The 14,850-nt window shown below is 37.3% G+C and overlaps 1 protein-coding gene across 1 annotated transcript; it reads left to right on the top strand.

The window, feature by feature from the left end:
- Nucleotides 1–9,899: 9,899 nt before the first annotated feature.
- LOC132845359 (uncharacterized) lies at nt 9,900–13,498 on the top strand. The gene is made up of 6 exons (XM_060869315.1): nt 9,900–10,073; nt 10,484–10,583; nt 11,255–11,375; nt 11,479–11,573; nt 11,947–12,784; nt 12,876–13,498. The coding sequence occupies exons 1-6, from the start codon at nt 10,069–10,071 to the stop codon at nt 13,025–13,027; spliced, it is 1,311 nt and encodes a 436-aa protein (XP_060725298.1). The 5' UTR covers nt 9,900–10,068; the 3' UTR covers nt 13,028–13,498.
- The last annotated feature ends 1,352 nt before the right edge of the window (nt 13,499–14,850 follow it).

Here is a 14,850-nt window from a genome sequence, read left to right as displayed (position 1 = left end):
AGCGTGAGAGATGGTTTGGGCGGGGGGTGGGGGTGGGGGGGTGGGTGGGGGTTGAGAGAGAAAGAGAGAGGAATTACCTTACCACAGATTTATGATAAGATCTTTAGTTGATTCACAATATTTAAATTGAAGGGATTTGGTGAATTTAGTGATTTGTACATGCTTAATCTGGAGAGTGACAGTTTATATTTATATAAATTATATAAAATGAAGGTTAGTGAAAAACTTGTCAACTATTTTTCAACTGTAGTAAAATTATTTTTAATACTGACCCCTAAGATTACAAACCACACTTTATATTATATAAATTTCTTATCATTTCTTATAAAAAAAAATATATATATATATATATACATATATATATGTACTTCTTTTTATGGCTGGTTGATTTGAAAATAATAATCATCCTCCGAATGAAACATCCCTCCATTTTAACATTCGCTGTCATTTTCTGGTTCGATAGAGACTCAGTTTATCCTTTTCTGCTTTATCTGCTTTACTTTTTTGTGATTTTAATTTTTTTTTCATTTTTGTATTATGTATTGGATGTATAACATGTAAAACTGTTTTTTTTTGTTTTGTTTTGTATTAAAGCATCCATGCGATTTTGTATGAAGACCTCATTTCTCTGTAAATTAGCAAACTTTCCTTAACACGTTTTTTCATATGAGGTGAGTTCATGTTAGGGGGACAAAAGTGAGCTTGTCACTTTATGACTCATACTCAACTTGGTGAAAAACCGGCCCGTAACCTATCCAATATAAATGTTTAGGTTCCTACGTAAGCAATGAAAACTGTTTTACTGTTTATTATTATAATACACTTTTTTCTTCAAATGCTTTAAACGTCTTTAAAACTTTCTTTAAAAGTACTGAAAAAAATGTCTTGTTCTTCAAGCAAGTTGTACTTGTTTCGGGGCTTTTGGCAAGATTTAAAAGAATTATTAATTTTAATGTCACAGGCAGAAATCAGATATTTTAAAAATTATAACTGGCCCTGAATTTCATGTTAATTCTATTTGCTATTTTAAATACTGTTGACATTGGAGTTGCACCTTTCAATCATCCTATAAAATATATATCATTTTTATTTTTTAACCATAAAATATGCATTAGAGTAATTTATTAATGCTTGTGTGATTAATGATGTGTGCTTTAAGATACAGATTCCATCTTAAAAATTATATCTTGAAAAATATAAATAGAAACTGTTCACTAGTGACAATTAATAACTCCACTGATTTACCACATTTTAGACCACATTTATAAAATAAAAACATAATTTTATCATTTTGTGGGTCAGAAAGTCAGCATATTTTAAGAGTGACATTTATAAGGCTGTGTCTCGAGCATACTATAACATTTTAGGGCCAGGGTTCTCAATCTCAAATTAATCACTGCAGTCCAGTAAATTACTCATATTAAATTAGATTAGATCAGATTAGATTAGATTCAACTTTGTCATTGCACAAAGAAGATGTACAAAGCCAAAGAAATGCAGTAGTGAATAAGTGGCATATTTACAATAAATGATGAATAAAGATATACAGCTATGTGCAGGGTGATAAATAAAGGGAAGTGGATTTCTGTACAGGAAGTGCAGTAGGTATTATAAATTGGGAAGTATTCCGACACCTGACCAATTCTCTCATATTATCAAATTATAAATGGTACACTGAAATTTCATTCTTATGGATATTTTATTTGAAAAATCTGAAACTCAAAATCACTTGTTAGAAGGTGATTTTGGTGGAAAAAATAAAAAACAGTATCTTGTACATCGTGGCCTAATGGTTAGAGAGTCTGACTCCTGACCCTAAGGTTGTGGGTTCGAGTCTCGGGCCGGCCATGACTGAGGTGCCCATGAGCAAGGCACCAAACCCCCCAACTGCTCCCCGGGCGCCGCAGCATAAACGGCTGCCCACTGCTCCGGGTGTGTTCACACTGTGTGTGTGCACATTGGATGGGTTAAATGCAGAGAAGAAATTCTGAGTATGGGTCACCATACTTAGCTGTATGTCACGTCAAAAAAAAACTCTCACATATGACTGCTTTAAGTCTTTTGGGATACAGTACGTATGTACCAGCTTTACAGTTATGTAGTGGCTAGCGATACAGCCATTACATAACCCCCAGGACCTCATGAACAGTTAAATGTTGCAATAACAATGTGCTGATTCTGATTCTGATTCTTTTTAGCAGATTTTCTCCAGGTTTTGTGGATTTGTTGTGTTACAATTGTGTACTGCAATTTTCAAATAGTGCCACAAATTTTCAATAGGATTGAGATCAGGACTTGACTGGGCCACTATAGGACATTTATCTTTTTCTTCCTAAGTCACTTATTTTGTAGCAAACAGTCCTTTTTTTAGCAGAATAAAGCAGGTTCATTTCAGTATTTCCCTAAATTTTGCAGCCGAGTGTGAAGCAGCGGGGATGAGAATCAGCACCTCCAAGTCCGAGGCCATGGTTCTCAGCCGGAAAAGGGTGGCTTGCCCCCTTCAGGTTGGTGGAAAGCTCCTGCCTCAAGTGGAGGAGTTTAAGTATCTTAGGGTCTTGTTCACGAGTGAGGGAAGGATGGAGCGGGAGATCGACAGGCGGATAGGTGTATCTTCTGCAGTGATGCGGTCGATATACCGGTCTGTTGTGGTGAAGAAAGAGCTGAGACGCAAGGCGAAGCTCTCTATTTTCCAGTCGATCTACGTTCCTACCCTCACCTATGGTCATGAGCTTTGAGTCATGACCGAAAGGACAAGATCCCGGATACAGGCGGCCGAAATGAGTTTCCTCCGCAGGGTGGCTGGGTGCTCCCCAGACAGAGATAGGGTGAGGAGCTCGGTCACTCGGGAGGAGCTCAGAGTAGAGCCGCTGCTCCTCCACATCGAGAGGAATCAGCTGAGGTGGCTCGGGCATCTGTTCCGGATGCCTCCTAGACGCCTCCCTGGGGAGGTGTTCCGGGCATGTCCAACCGGGAGGAGGCCCCGGGGAAGACCTAGGACACGCTGGAGGGACTATGTCTCTCGGCTGGCCTGGGAACGCCTCGGTATTCCCCCAGAGGAGCTGGAGGAAGTGTCTGGGGAGAGTGAAGTCTGGGGGTCCCTGCTCAGACTGCTGCCCCCGTGACCCGGCCCCGGATAAGCGGTAGAAGATGGATGGATGGATGGATGGATGGATGGATGGATGGATGGATTTCCCTAAATTTTGCTAATGAGAAGCATTATGCTGCCAACACCATACTTCACTGTAAGGATGGTGTGTCTTGAGGCATAAGAAGTGTTCGGTTTGTGCCACACATAGTGCTTTGAGTTTTGGCCAAAAAGCTCTATCTTGGTCTCATCTGACCACAAAACCTCCCAAATCACAGCTATGTTACATGCTTTTTGGCAAAATCTGATGCTTTCAGATGTTTGTTTGTTTTTTTTTTTTTTTGAGTAAAGGCTTTTTTCTTGCCACCCTCCAATACAGGCCAGAATTATGCAGAATTATGTCTCCACTTGAAGCTGCTAAACTCTGTAACTCCTTCAAAGTGATCATGAGCCACTCTGTGGCTTCTCTTTCATTGTTCGAATGCTGAGTTTTGATGGACAGCCTTTTCTTGTCAGTTACTGGCTGGTGTGGTTGACCTTTCACTTCCTGATTATTGATCCAACTGTGCTGACTGGGATATCCAAACATTTGGATGTTACTTTGTACCCTTTCCCTAATCTATACATTTTTATTATTTTATCTCTAATATCTGGGTTATTCTCTTCAGTCTTTATTTTCCTTCACATTCACGGCCTGACCAGTGATCCTTTAACAGTGGGTTATTTAACCAAAAATTCTAATTGCATGTTTCATTATTCACAGGAGGATGTCAATGATAAAGTAATTGTTTTCTCATTAAGGCAATTACTTTCATCTGTGTAACCTGACAGCTTCCATAGCAAGGGGTTGAAAATTTATGCAAGAAGATTAAATTTTTCCTAAAAATATGTCCCATAAAAAAACTTTCCAGTAATTGATATTGAGTCTCAGTGTTTTCAAATAAAATATGGGTCTGCCTTTAGTATGCATCCTCTCAAAGCTTAGTCACAATGGTTTTGGTTATCTCTCAACCAATTTGGGTTTGTAGAAAGACAGGGATTTATGGATTTATGGTAAAGATGGCAGCATCGGTTCTCAGGTAGCCCAGCAACGACTGCAGAATGCCAGGATGGTGCAAACAAAGTATGACCATTACCCAAGAGTACCTTATCTCACTTATATCTTCTATCACTTATATCGATTATATCCAAGTTATGTTCTGAAGGCAGGACTGTCTCAAGTGATGTGTATGGCCAAGGGCAATATTCTTTTTTTCACTGCCTAAGCTAAAGGTTTGTATTTTATATTTGCATACAAAAAACCTATAGAACTGAATATAATCAGTGTGCTAATTTCAGGTTAGCATAAATAGGTGGAGAACATTTGTATATCTTTCTCTAATGGAGGCTTAATATAGTCAAATTGGGTGGGGGGTGGGGTGCTACTGATATGGAAAATAGATGAATGTCACAGAAATGCGGTCATTTGAATTAATGAAAAGTGAAAGCTTCAGAAATATGAGCATAATGGTGTGTCTATTTTAGGAGAAGACGCCATTAGTTTTGTCATATATATATATATATATATATATATATATATATATATATATATATATATATATATATATATATATATATATATCTGTTGTGCAGCATCATGGCTGAACCTATTATCTATATCTATATATATAGAAATAGATAATAGGTTCAGCCATGATGCTGCACAACAGAAACAGAGAGGGTTAAGGGACTTGCTCAAGCCTCCGACAATGGCAGCGGGGCAGTGCTGGGGTTGAACCTCAACCTTCCAATGAACAACCCAATGCGTCAGCCACATGCAACTTTTCAAGACACTATGGAGAAATACACATACTGGTCACATTATTAGGGTCAACTTTACTCCAGCTCATTGATGCATTTAATCAGCCAATCAAGTGACAGCAGTGCAAGGTCACAATCGAGTGGTGTCCTATGCAGTCTAGATCACAGCACATTTTCCAGGCCCTGTGGCTGCAAATCAAGTACAAAATCATCCCCTCCCTGTTTCACAGCTGGTATGAGGTGTTTGTGGTGATACGCTGTTTACTTTTCATTGAATGTAGCAATGAGCTTGATAAACAACTCCACATTCATCTCAACAGTCTAAAAAGGACCTCGTCCAAAACCTTTTGTGGTTTGTTCATATGTTGTCATATTTTTTTGCAGAATACCTTCAGACATGCTCAGTGTTTTTTTCTGTTTTTGATCTATTTGTAAATGTTCCTTTTTTTACTGTAGAATTTAAAATTTTGATTGCCTTATAAACCTTACCGGATTGATAAGCAGCAACGGGTGCTTCTCTAAGTTCAACAATTCGATAATTTGATTTCATTCACAGTTAAATTTTACAGGAAGGAAATATTCAAGCTTTGTGGTTAGCTTTTTTTTATCTCATGTCTTAGGACTAATAAAATACAACTGCTCAATCTCTTAAACCCATCTTCTTTTATTGTTAATAAAATGTAGGTGTATTGTTTATATTATATTATTTAAACAATATTATATTATATTATTTACTACTATGAATTACTCTCTAACCCTTTAACTGAACTTTAAAGAACTAAATACTACATTTAAATACTTTAATTAATCTACTGCTGTTAATAGTTTAGCATTTATCTATCTATGATTGAAATGATCATAATATAGTTTATTTAGAATAAGCTACAATGATACTGATAGTGTTATACCTGTCAACTTTGACATTTAGTGCTATCTAGTCCTGTACTCTGATCTTTGTGAGCCAGTGCAGAGTGGGATGTTTTGTTCACACCTTTATACCACGTCCTGTTCAGGCAGCATGCAGAAATCGTGTATATGTACAAGAGCTTGCATGGAAATAACACTACACATGTATATGTGTGATTTTATCTACAGTATTTATGTGGACAAAATTAAACATTTGGGTGGTCCCGATGAACAAAATTGATGGGGTATTTTTACATAAACTGCATTAGCTAACTTTGTATACCACAAGAAGGAAGTGTGTGTATATTCCAATAAGAACATAGTTATAGATTAATGAAGGGATCAACATTACCATCAACATTGACTCCTTTTGTCTAAAGCAAAGTTACATACAGTATCTTTAATAAATTGCCTGAAGTTGAGCATGTGTGCTGCAGTACATGAGTAGTTCAAAGGTAAAGACTCTCATGTTACACAGACCACAGTCAAGAATAGTTCAGTAACACTGCTTTCCTTCCAGCTGCAGGCTCATGGGATTAAAGCAGTGCTTCTGCATGGTGTATGCTAAGGAACCGAAAACAGGAACACTTTTGTATCTGTTTCATTTGTATCACTGTTTTAACTAATGCAAAAATAACAAACAAAACACTATGATATTTTATCTCAGCTTGATGTATGTGATAGTGACATTTCTGATACTTTGATTATTTTACACATTGTCATGACACTATTCCTGACATGGTAAACTTATTTTTACAAAAGCCGGAAATGAAAACCACTCACTTCCTTGATGCTTAAGATAAAAATACTATATCGTCAGAAACTGATTCTCTGATATTCACTTTTTTTTGTACAGTGTTTCGATTTTGCAGTGTTACTTCTGTTCGTGTGTATGTCTTTCAATGTCAAACTCACTTTGCATGTCCAGATTTCTATCAATGGGGTGGGGGGTCCATTAAAAATAACAAGGATTATAAGTTACATATTAAAGGTACAAACATGTCCCCTTCATGATACCACCCCAGCAACAACGGAAATGAGAGTTTTTAGGCATTTATCTCTGAAAGTTCTAAGCACAGTGTATGATGCAATGTAAGTCTGTTGTGGTTCACACCTGTATGATATGTATTTTTCTCTGATGCTTTACAGAGCAGCTTTACATGTAAATGAAAAGCTTCTGAACCTATGTGGTTTTCTTGTGCATATGCAGGGAAGTCACTGCAGACAGGAAAAGGGTTTTTATGTGCCCTTTAAAACTTCACATGTCCCCTCTTTGAGAGGAATTGTGCATAGTTTCATTATACTGTAACACTTCTCTTAAGAAGGCCATAAAGGGACATACTACAAGTAAAAAAAGCTCAGGAAGATTATACAGAATGTGATAGACATTTTGAAGGCTGCTCATTCAGTCCAGAGAAATATAATAAGAGTTCTGGACTTGCTTAGAAAGCAACCAAACATTTGTTACTATAGACCACTTCCTTTTACCTTCAAATGATACAAAACCTCATTCACTATAGTGAGAATTCGCAAAGAGATTCCCTCTACTTTTTGTTCTTTTGTGTGTTGCTCTGATGTCTCTGGCACCTTGTGCTCAGCTATAGGTGGACAAATAGATTAATCATAACAAAAAGCCAACCAGAAAAGGTGGAGCCTACTGTTTATAAGCAGCACACACTTAAACTGGTATGCTTAGCCACAGCCCTTCCCCACACTTCTCTACCATAATTCTGCACTAAACCCTATTTAACCCACTGCCCTTTGAGTCTGTGTGCAGAAGAATCAGTCTGTTAAAGGCGGATGAAAATTACTATTTTGGACATTGCAGTAACTAAAATATCATTCATTAAATCAATAAATACCATGATGTGGTATAACCATCATTATATAAACAAAAAAGATAGTTATTATTTTTTTTTTTAAGTTTAAGTATAGTTTTAAATGATGCTAATTTTCTCTTGTTACAAATCTGTATAGAGGATTTGGTGTTAAATTCAATCTTCCAGTTGTAACATTTTTTATAAGCTTTTTAAAGTGCATAACTCTTGCTGTAAAACTTGCTGTATTCTGCCTAGCATTCAGAAACATCCCCCATGAGACTGCATGTGAATGTTGTGGTTATGAAGCAGTCACCAAAAGTGTGACCACAATCTACTAACAAATTTATGGCAGCAGAAAGGTTCTTGTATCTCTTTAATCTCAAAGGATTAGCTCTATGTTGCAAAATCATGCGTTATTATAAATGTAAATGTCACATCCTATTCTTTCAAACAAGGCTCTATAGCGCAGACATTACTTCCTGTACTGAAAAGTGGTGACATCTAGTGGACAAAACGTAGTTAGGTTACACAACGCTATTGAGTAGTTCATGCAAACACGTTTGATTAAAAAACAAAATGCCATTACTACTGCCATGCAAAATCTTTGGCCTGGAAAAAAAGAGGCTGTATCCAATAAATCCAGTGAGCAGCAGTTTTGAAGAAAGCAAGGTCCTATTCATGAGAGAGGTCATAGGAGAATAACCAGATTTGTTCAAGGTGACTGAAACACTACAATAACTCAGATATCCACTCTGTACAATTGTGGTGAGCAGAAAAGCGTCTCAAAATTTAGGATTTCTGCTGAGGCACACTGATGGTAGGGTGAGAATGGTGTAATGGTATGGGAAAGGTTTTCTTGGCACACTTTGGACATCCATCATCAATTAGATGCTACAGTCTATTTGAGTATTGCTATTGATTATGTGCATCACTTCATGGCCATACATTATCGTCTTCTAATGGTTACTTCCAACATGATAATGCACCAAGTCACAAAGCTAAAGTCTGTCAAACTGATTTCATGAACATGACAATGAGTTCAGTGATCTGTCACTGGATCTGAATCCAAATAGGTCACCTTTTGGTGGGATGTAGTAGAACTCTGCAAGAATTATTATTATGATTATTATTATTATTATTATTATTATTATTATTATTATTATTATTATTATTATTATTATTATTATTATTATAGCAACATCAGCACCAACTTGCATAAACATTCAATTTCAAACACCTAATAACTAGTAATGCCGCCATCTGCTGGTCATTACCATTAATATTGCAACCGGGGCGATTCTAGAATTTTAATTTTAGGGGGCTCAGCCCCCAGGGTAGGGTTGTATACTACTAACCTTATTGCAATCCACTATTCCATTGTATTCCCTGTATTTCACTGTAAAAAATGAGTTGTGAATGTAGTTTTTTTTTTTTTTACAATGAAGACTTCCTGATTCATTACTCACTGTACAAACACACGTACACACGTTTCCAGTACAAACACAACATTTTACTGTTTGCATTTCTATGCTCACATAAAAACCTCAGATAAGGAACTTTTTTGACAAAATAAAATAAACTTTTAACCAACTTTTAACCAGAAAAGCCATAAACTTTGACTATGCATATCAGCAATATAAACAACACATGTATGAGGCTGGACAATGGACTGTGGTTAACTATCAGAAGGAATGAAAAACAAGCGAAAATGAAGCAGCTTGTGAGAAGCAGGGACAAAGTTTTTGCAGCCCAGTTATTGGTCTTTCATTGGGACCATCAGCAATCCATCAATAAAAGCACACACTTTGTACTCTCTGATGTTCGCTCTGCTCGGCGTCCCTAAGGATTGAAAAACGCGCCAAATCCACGCAGACTCAGTTCAGGGGAGGAGCCGAAACATGACGCAGCTTGTCGCCGCTTCAAATACGTTTTTAAAGGGGAGTGAAGCGATCAAAAAATAATTAATCAAATAATTTTTTAGGGGGGCTGGGCAGAAGTTTAGGGGGGCTAAAGCCCCCCTAAAAAGGGCCTAGTGACCTAGTGCTAAAGCCCCCCTAAAAAGGGCCTAGTGATCTTTAAGCATCGCCTAGATTTTACGTTGTCTTTAGAAATCCTAGACAGTTTATTGCCCACCGTGGGGAAAAAGTTGAATCCATCAGGATCGGGTGTAAAACTGACCATGTAAAAATATATCAGCATTTTCTTATCACAGACTCTGTGTACTTTATGCTCAGGTGCTTTGTGGGATTTGGGAAATATTTATTTACCCTTTTCTGCATCCAGTTTTATGTCTACACGTGTCTTTTTGTTTACGTAAACTCTTCATACACGTGCACTGTGACGGGTTTGAGCTCTGGAACGTTTGAACGCTGTCGTCATTGTGACGTCATGGGAACTCGTTCTAAAGAACGCAATTGAAGTCGAGATCAGAAGGAATAAACAAAACACAGCGAAAGGATGAGGTATGAATGGCTTTGTTGTTATCTTCACCTTTACCAAGAATCCAGTAGACAACATATCTTTCTGTATTTCTGAAAAATAAAAACTTATTAATCTGTATATTGATACGTTAGTCCATTCAGGCCAAGTCACTTTATATAGCATGTTTATGCTATTTAAATAGCATTCTATGTAAAGATAGCATAATAAATAGCATTTATGCTATGTAAAGATAAATACACCTGTAAATCATATCAGCTGAATCTGAAATGACTGAATGATTATTGAAAATGACTAAAGTCAGTAAAGATATTCATGGCAAGACAAAATAACCTTTAAAACCTATTAAAAAGAATTTACTGGTTAGGTAATCATGCAAAAAAAAGATGCATGTTAAGAAGTTTTAACTTGACATTGTTTTTGTATTTTAAAGCACAACAGAAGAAACAGCAATTTCGTTTGCTCCAGACTCAAGGAGCAGTCCAACAATGAAAGATTTCTCTCAGCAAACCGCAGAAGCTGAGGAAGTTCTGGTAAGCTGTTCATAAAAGTATTTTATTAGCTGATGCATGCTTTATATTGTTAGATATATTTCAATTTTTGAAGTACGTTTCATTGTCGATGCCATAGTGCTAGATAGTGTAATAGTTTACAGGGTTTGTGTCATACCACTAAAAACAATTCACACAAGTGAACCATCTCGGTATTCGCATGTAGCTACAGATACAGTATATAGGAGAGAATAGCATTCATTCATTCATTCATTCATTCATTCATTTTCTACCGCTTATCCGAACTACCTCGGGTCACGGGGAGCCTGTGCCTATCTCAGGCGTCATTGGGCATCAAGGCAGAATACACCCTGGACGGAGTGCCAACCCATCGCAGGGCACACACAAACACACACTCACGCAATCACACACTAGGGACAATTTTCCAGAGATGCCAATCAACCTACCATGCATGTCTTTGGACCGGGGGAGGAAACCGGAGTACCCGGAGAAAAACCCCAAGGCACGGGGAGAACATGCAAACTCCACACACACAAGTCGAAGGCGGGAATCGAACGTGCTAACCACTAAGCCACCGTGCCCCCGGAGAGAATAGCAAATTAACAAAATTATTGGTTTTGTAATATTTGTATTAATTCACACCATTTATATATAAAGGAATTTTGAGTCTACAGTTTGTATTTTCATTTTAGGCACACGGGAAAAATAGCTTGCATGCCACCAAAATAGAGAGCATTCATCTGCCTTCCATTAGCACCATGAAATCAACTGCTCCTATAATAATTGTAGAAGAGCTTGAACGAGCAGGTGCCGGTAAGTTATGAAATATTACATTTTATCAGCGCACGGTGACTTGTATAAAAGTCATGCACTTAATGCACAAAAACTAATTGCATGTTCTATATGTAATTGAAAGGACTTTCAGCAAAGATCCCTGAAAAACCAAAACTTCTCCCGAGGAGGCAGAGAACGGAGCCAAATAGAATTTCCCCAGTCAAGGCAGATGATCAGGTAAGAAAATCATTAAGTGAACCTCAGGGACTTATTCTGTACTTCTTTAAGTAAATGTGTATGTTAACAAGTTTGATTCAACTCTGAATAGGACAAGTTTCAAGACTATGAGTTTTCATCATAAATGTAAAAATGTACAAAAATACCGAAGCTGTATTTGTATTTAAGAATGTGTTAATTAATCCTGATGCACATGACATTAATATGTGAAACAGGTCATTTATGTTTCTAGTGAATAGTTTAATTTAGAGACAGTGAAACTAGAAGGGCTTCATGTGATGATTTATAATGGATTTATAATGGATACATTCTTTGATTATCTGCATTAATAATCTATCTAAGCTATTTCTTTGCTTTTTGCTTTTCCAAAAAGTTGTCTGACATCATGGAACCAGCAAAGAGCACATACATGAAGAAATATTCAGCAGCACATGAGGGGAAGGTAAGATTCAACCTTGCGGAGAATATGTACTTCAGCGATACAGAGGACAGTTGTTATTCTCCCGAGGCTTCGGTTGTTGAGGTATCTCAAATAAGAGCCGACATTACTGATGCTGTCCTGGAATACGTCACCTCTACATCATTCAAGAATCAGCTCAGTCTGCGGATTATTAACGAGATTGATGCTAATATAGCAAAAGCCGTGTCCCAGGTTCAGAGGAAAGAGCATGCCCAAAGATTCGCTACAGCAAGAGATAGGGAAGAGTACCTCTCCCAGGAGCAACAATCAAGCAACATTCTGTCCACACCTGGGTTTAGTGAGGGTATTGCTTCTGTGATTGGTTATGCACTGATGGAAGTAAGAGAAGACATGAAAAATAATTTTACAAGCCAGTCACACGAACTTCAGACAGAATCACCATCAGCATGCAGCTTTGTAAATGAAATAGTGGGCAATGTTTTTGACAGCATGCTTGAATCCTTGTTACCCATGAATGACGATCACTGTCATCTGAACTGGGATGTTAGCACTAATGAGGATTCTAGCATGACTGATAATCTTTTTATTCAAGAGTCTGATGCAGCGATTGAGAATGACCCTCTGACCTCAAGAGTCGAATCTGACTCGGATTTGGCTAAAAGCGTTCTTGAGGTCGTTGCTTCTTCTGAGGAACCCATTCCTTCTGACATTACCTCTCGAGGGGTTCAGCAGACTGGACACCAGGAACATGCTAAGCCTGTCCCTTCACCGCCTTCTGGTGATAAGCCAAGTAAGGGAATCTTCAAATTTTGAAAATCTTCTAAAATTTTAAAGACTTTAAAGAATAATTTATGACTATTTATTTCCTGTCCAAATTTTAGATGCCCCAAGAGTATGTGCCAGGAGAAGGATACGCTTTGTAAAAGCCAGTTCTTGTCCAGATATTGTAAGAAGTGGCATACCTGATCAGTCTCACCAAAAAGAGAGTGAAGTCAAGCATAGCCATTCTCTAACTGGAATAGACAGGCTGTGAGGAAGGGATCGTGACAGCCATGATGATGTAGCACACAGTGAGGAAAGGTTTGAGCAAACCTTAACAAATAAGCTGACTGTTCTCTTCCCTCACCAAACCACAGAGACTAACATCAACCAGTCAGCTTCAAGAACCATCAACCTAAACTTCTGACCTAAAATGATATTTGTTCTGTCACCATTTTCCACACTGCCAATATTCGTGCATAAAACAAAAAACATAGCAACATAAACATAGGTTAAATAAATACACCTAAACTAAAATATAAAAAATAAATGTTGTTTCTTTCTTTCCCAAGAATTAAGGAAAAAAATTAATTATTTTGATCAGAGAGTATGATAATTGTGAGGAAAGAACATGTCATCAATCTTAATCTTACACTGTAAAAACGTCCTGTAAAATTACAGTAACATACCGGCAGCAGGATTTCCAACTGTTTAATGTCATTTAGTGTCTACACTGTATTCTGAATTAAAGTTTTTTTATTGTTTTAATAGAATACTCTAAAAATGCATTTTTATCATGACACACACTGAAGGTATAACATCTATGAAATTACTGACATTTAAATAGTCTTTTTAGGCTAAAAAAAACACAAGTAAGGGATTTTAAGAAATGTTTAGAGGGTATATATTTAAATTAAATATTTAATTAACAAAATGAAAACCCAGTCACAGTCTCAGAGCAGAAAGACCGTCTGCGATGCCAAAAAAGTGAAATAGCAAATGGGAAATTGCTATTGAGATTAAAATATGGCAGGGTCGTAACTCAAAAGACATAGGAAATTCAATTGCAAATGAACTTTGCTTTTCCATTTGAAACTTTGCATACATTGTGCATCCACTTGTGCAAACAGTTTTCATTTGCGTTTGAATTATGTCACAGTTTTTACTACAACTAGGAAACGCAATTGCAAATATAATTTTGCAATTATATTTATATACCCCAACAATACTATGCACCCCATACTCGTTCCCAAGCAAGATGCAGGATAAGTGGCATTAAGCCTTCAAGAGAGATTCCTTCAAATGGAGAGAGGATATTGCAAATATAATTTGCAATTCCTTTTTAATTTTGTCTGCAAAATTGCTCCATAAAAAATACTTATAATTTAACCTTTTAAGCAGAAGTTATCCAGCGTTTGTGATTGTCACAGTAATCCGTGCCATCTCTCCAGGTTTACAGATACTATTTAAGTCTATTTACAAGGAAATCCAACTATGACCCAACCTGCACTCAGGCAAATCTTGCATTCTCACTTTCAAGAAAAAATGCAACTGTACTTTATGAGCAACTTACCTCTGAATGCCATGGTAACAAAGAAACACTACGGAAATTCCTCATGCATGTTCTTGACCTGCGCCAGGAAATTGTTTTTGCATCCCAAGAATACGAGGCAGGCTATCAAGATATAGGTGTATCAAGATCATATTCGAACATGCTGACAGAACTAAAAGAACTGAGAACTGATGTAGCTTCACTCAAAACACTTAGTGCTGAAATAACTCACATCAGAGAAGCCTTGCAGCAACCAGGTTTGGCCTTAACGCAATGTCCTTATCCTGCACAGTGAGTCCCTGAAAGAGACAACGTTCATTGTCAGATGCAACCATATTGGTCATCACCAGACACCAACCAAATGAGAGCGAATACTCAGTTTTAAACTGACTACATGCCCCAACAATACTATGCACCCCATACTCATTCCCAAGGAAGATGCAGGATCCGTGGCATTAAGCCTTCGAGAGAGTCCTTCAAATGGAGAGTGGTTACTTCCACGGGACGGAGTAACCGAATCCACAGACCAGTCCGAAAGATGTGCA

The sequence above is a fragment of the Tachysurus vachellii genome, chromosome 5 (assembly GCF_030014155.1).
Source record: "Tachysurus vachellii isolate PV-2020 chromosome 5, HZAU_Pvac_v1, whole genome shotgun sequence".
Classification (NCBI taxonomy): domain Eukaryota; kingdom Metazoa; phylum Chordata; class Actinopteri; order Siluriformes; family Bagridae; genus Tachysurus; species Tachysurus vachellii.
The sequence above is the reverse complement of the archived record's forward strand: the minus strand, read 5'-3'. Positions and strand labels throughout refer to the sequence as shown.

Bases quoted from the DNA above. Each gene is read 5' to 3' on its own strand.
- LOC132845359 (XM_060869315.1), top strand. The intron at 10,584-11,254 runs GTAAGCTGTTCA...TTTTCATTTTAG, and splicing joins CAGAAGCTGAGGAAGTTCTG to GCACACGGGAAAAATAGCTT. The intron at 12,785-12,875 runs GTAAGGGAATCT...TCCAAATTTTAG, and splicing joins GCCTTCTGGTGATAAGCCAA to ATGCCCCAAGAGTATGTGCC.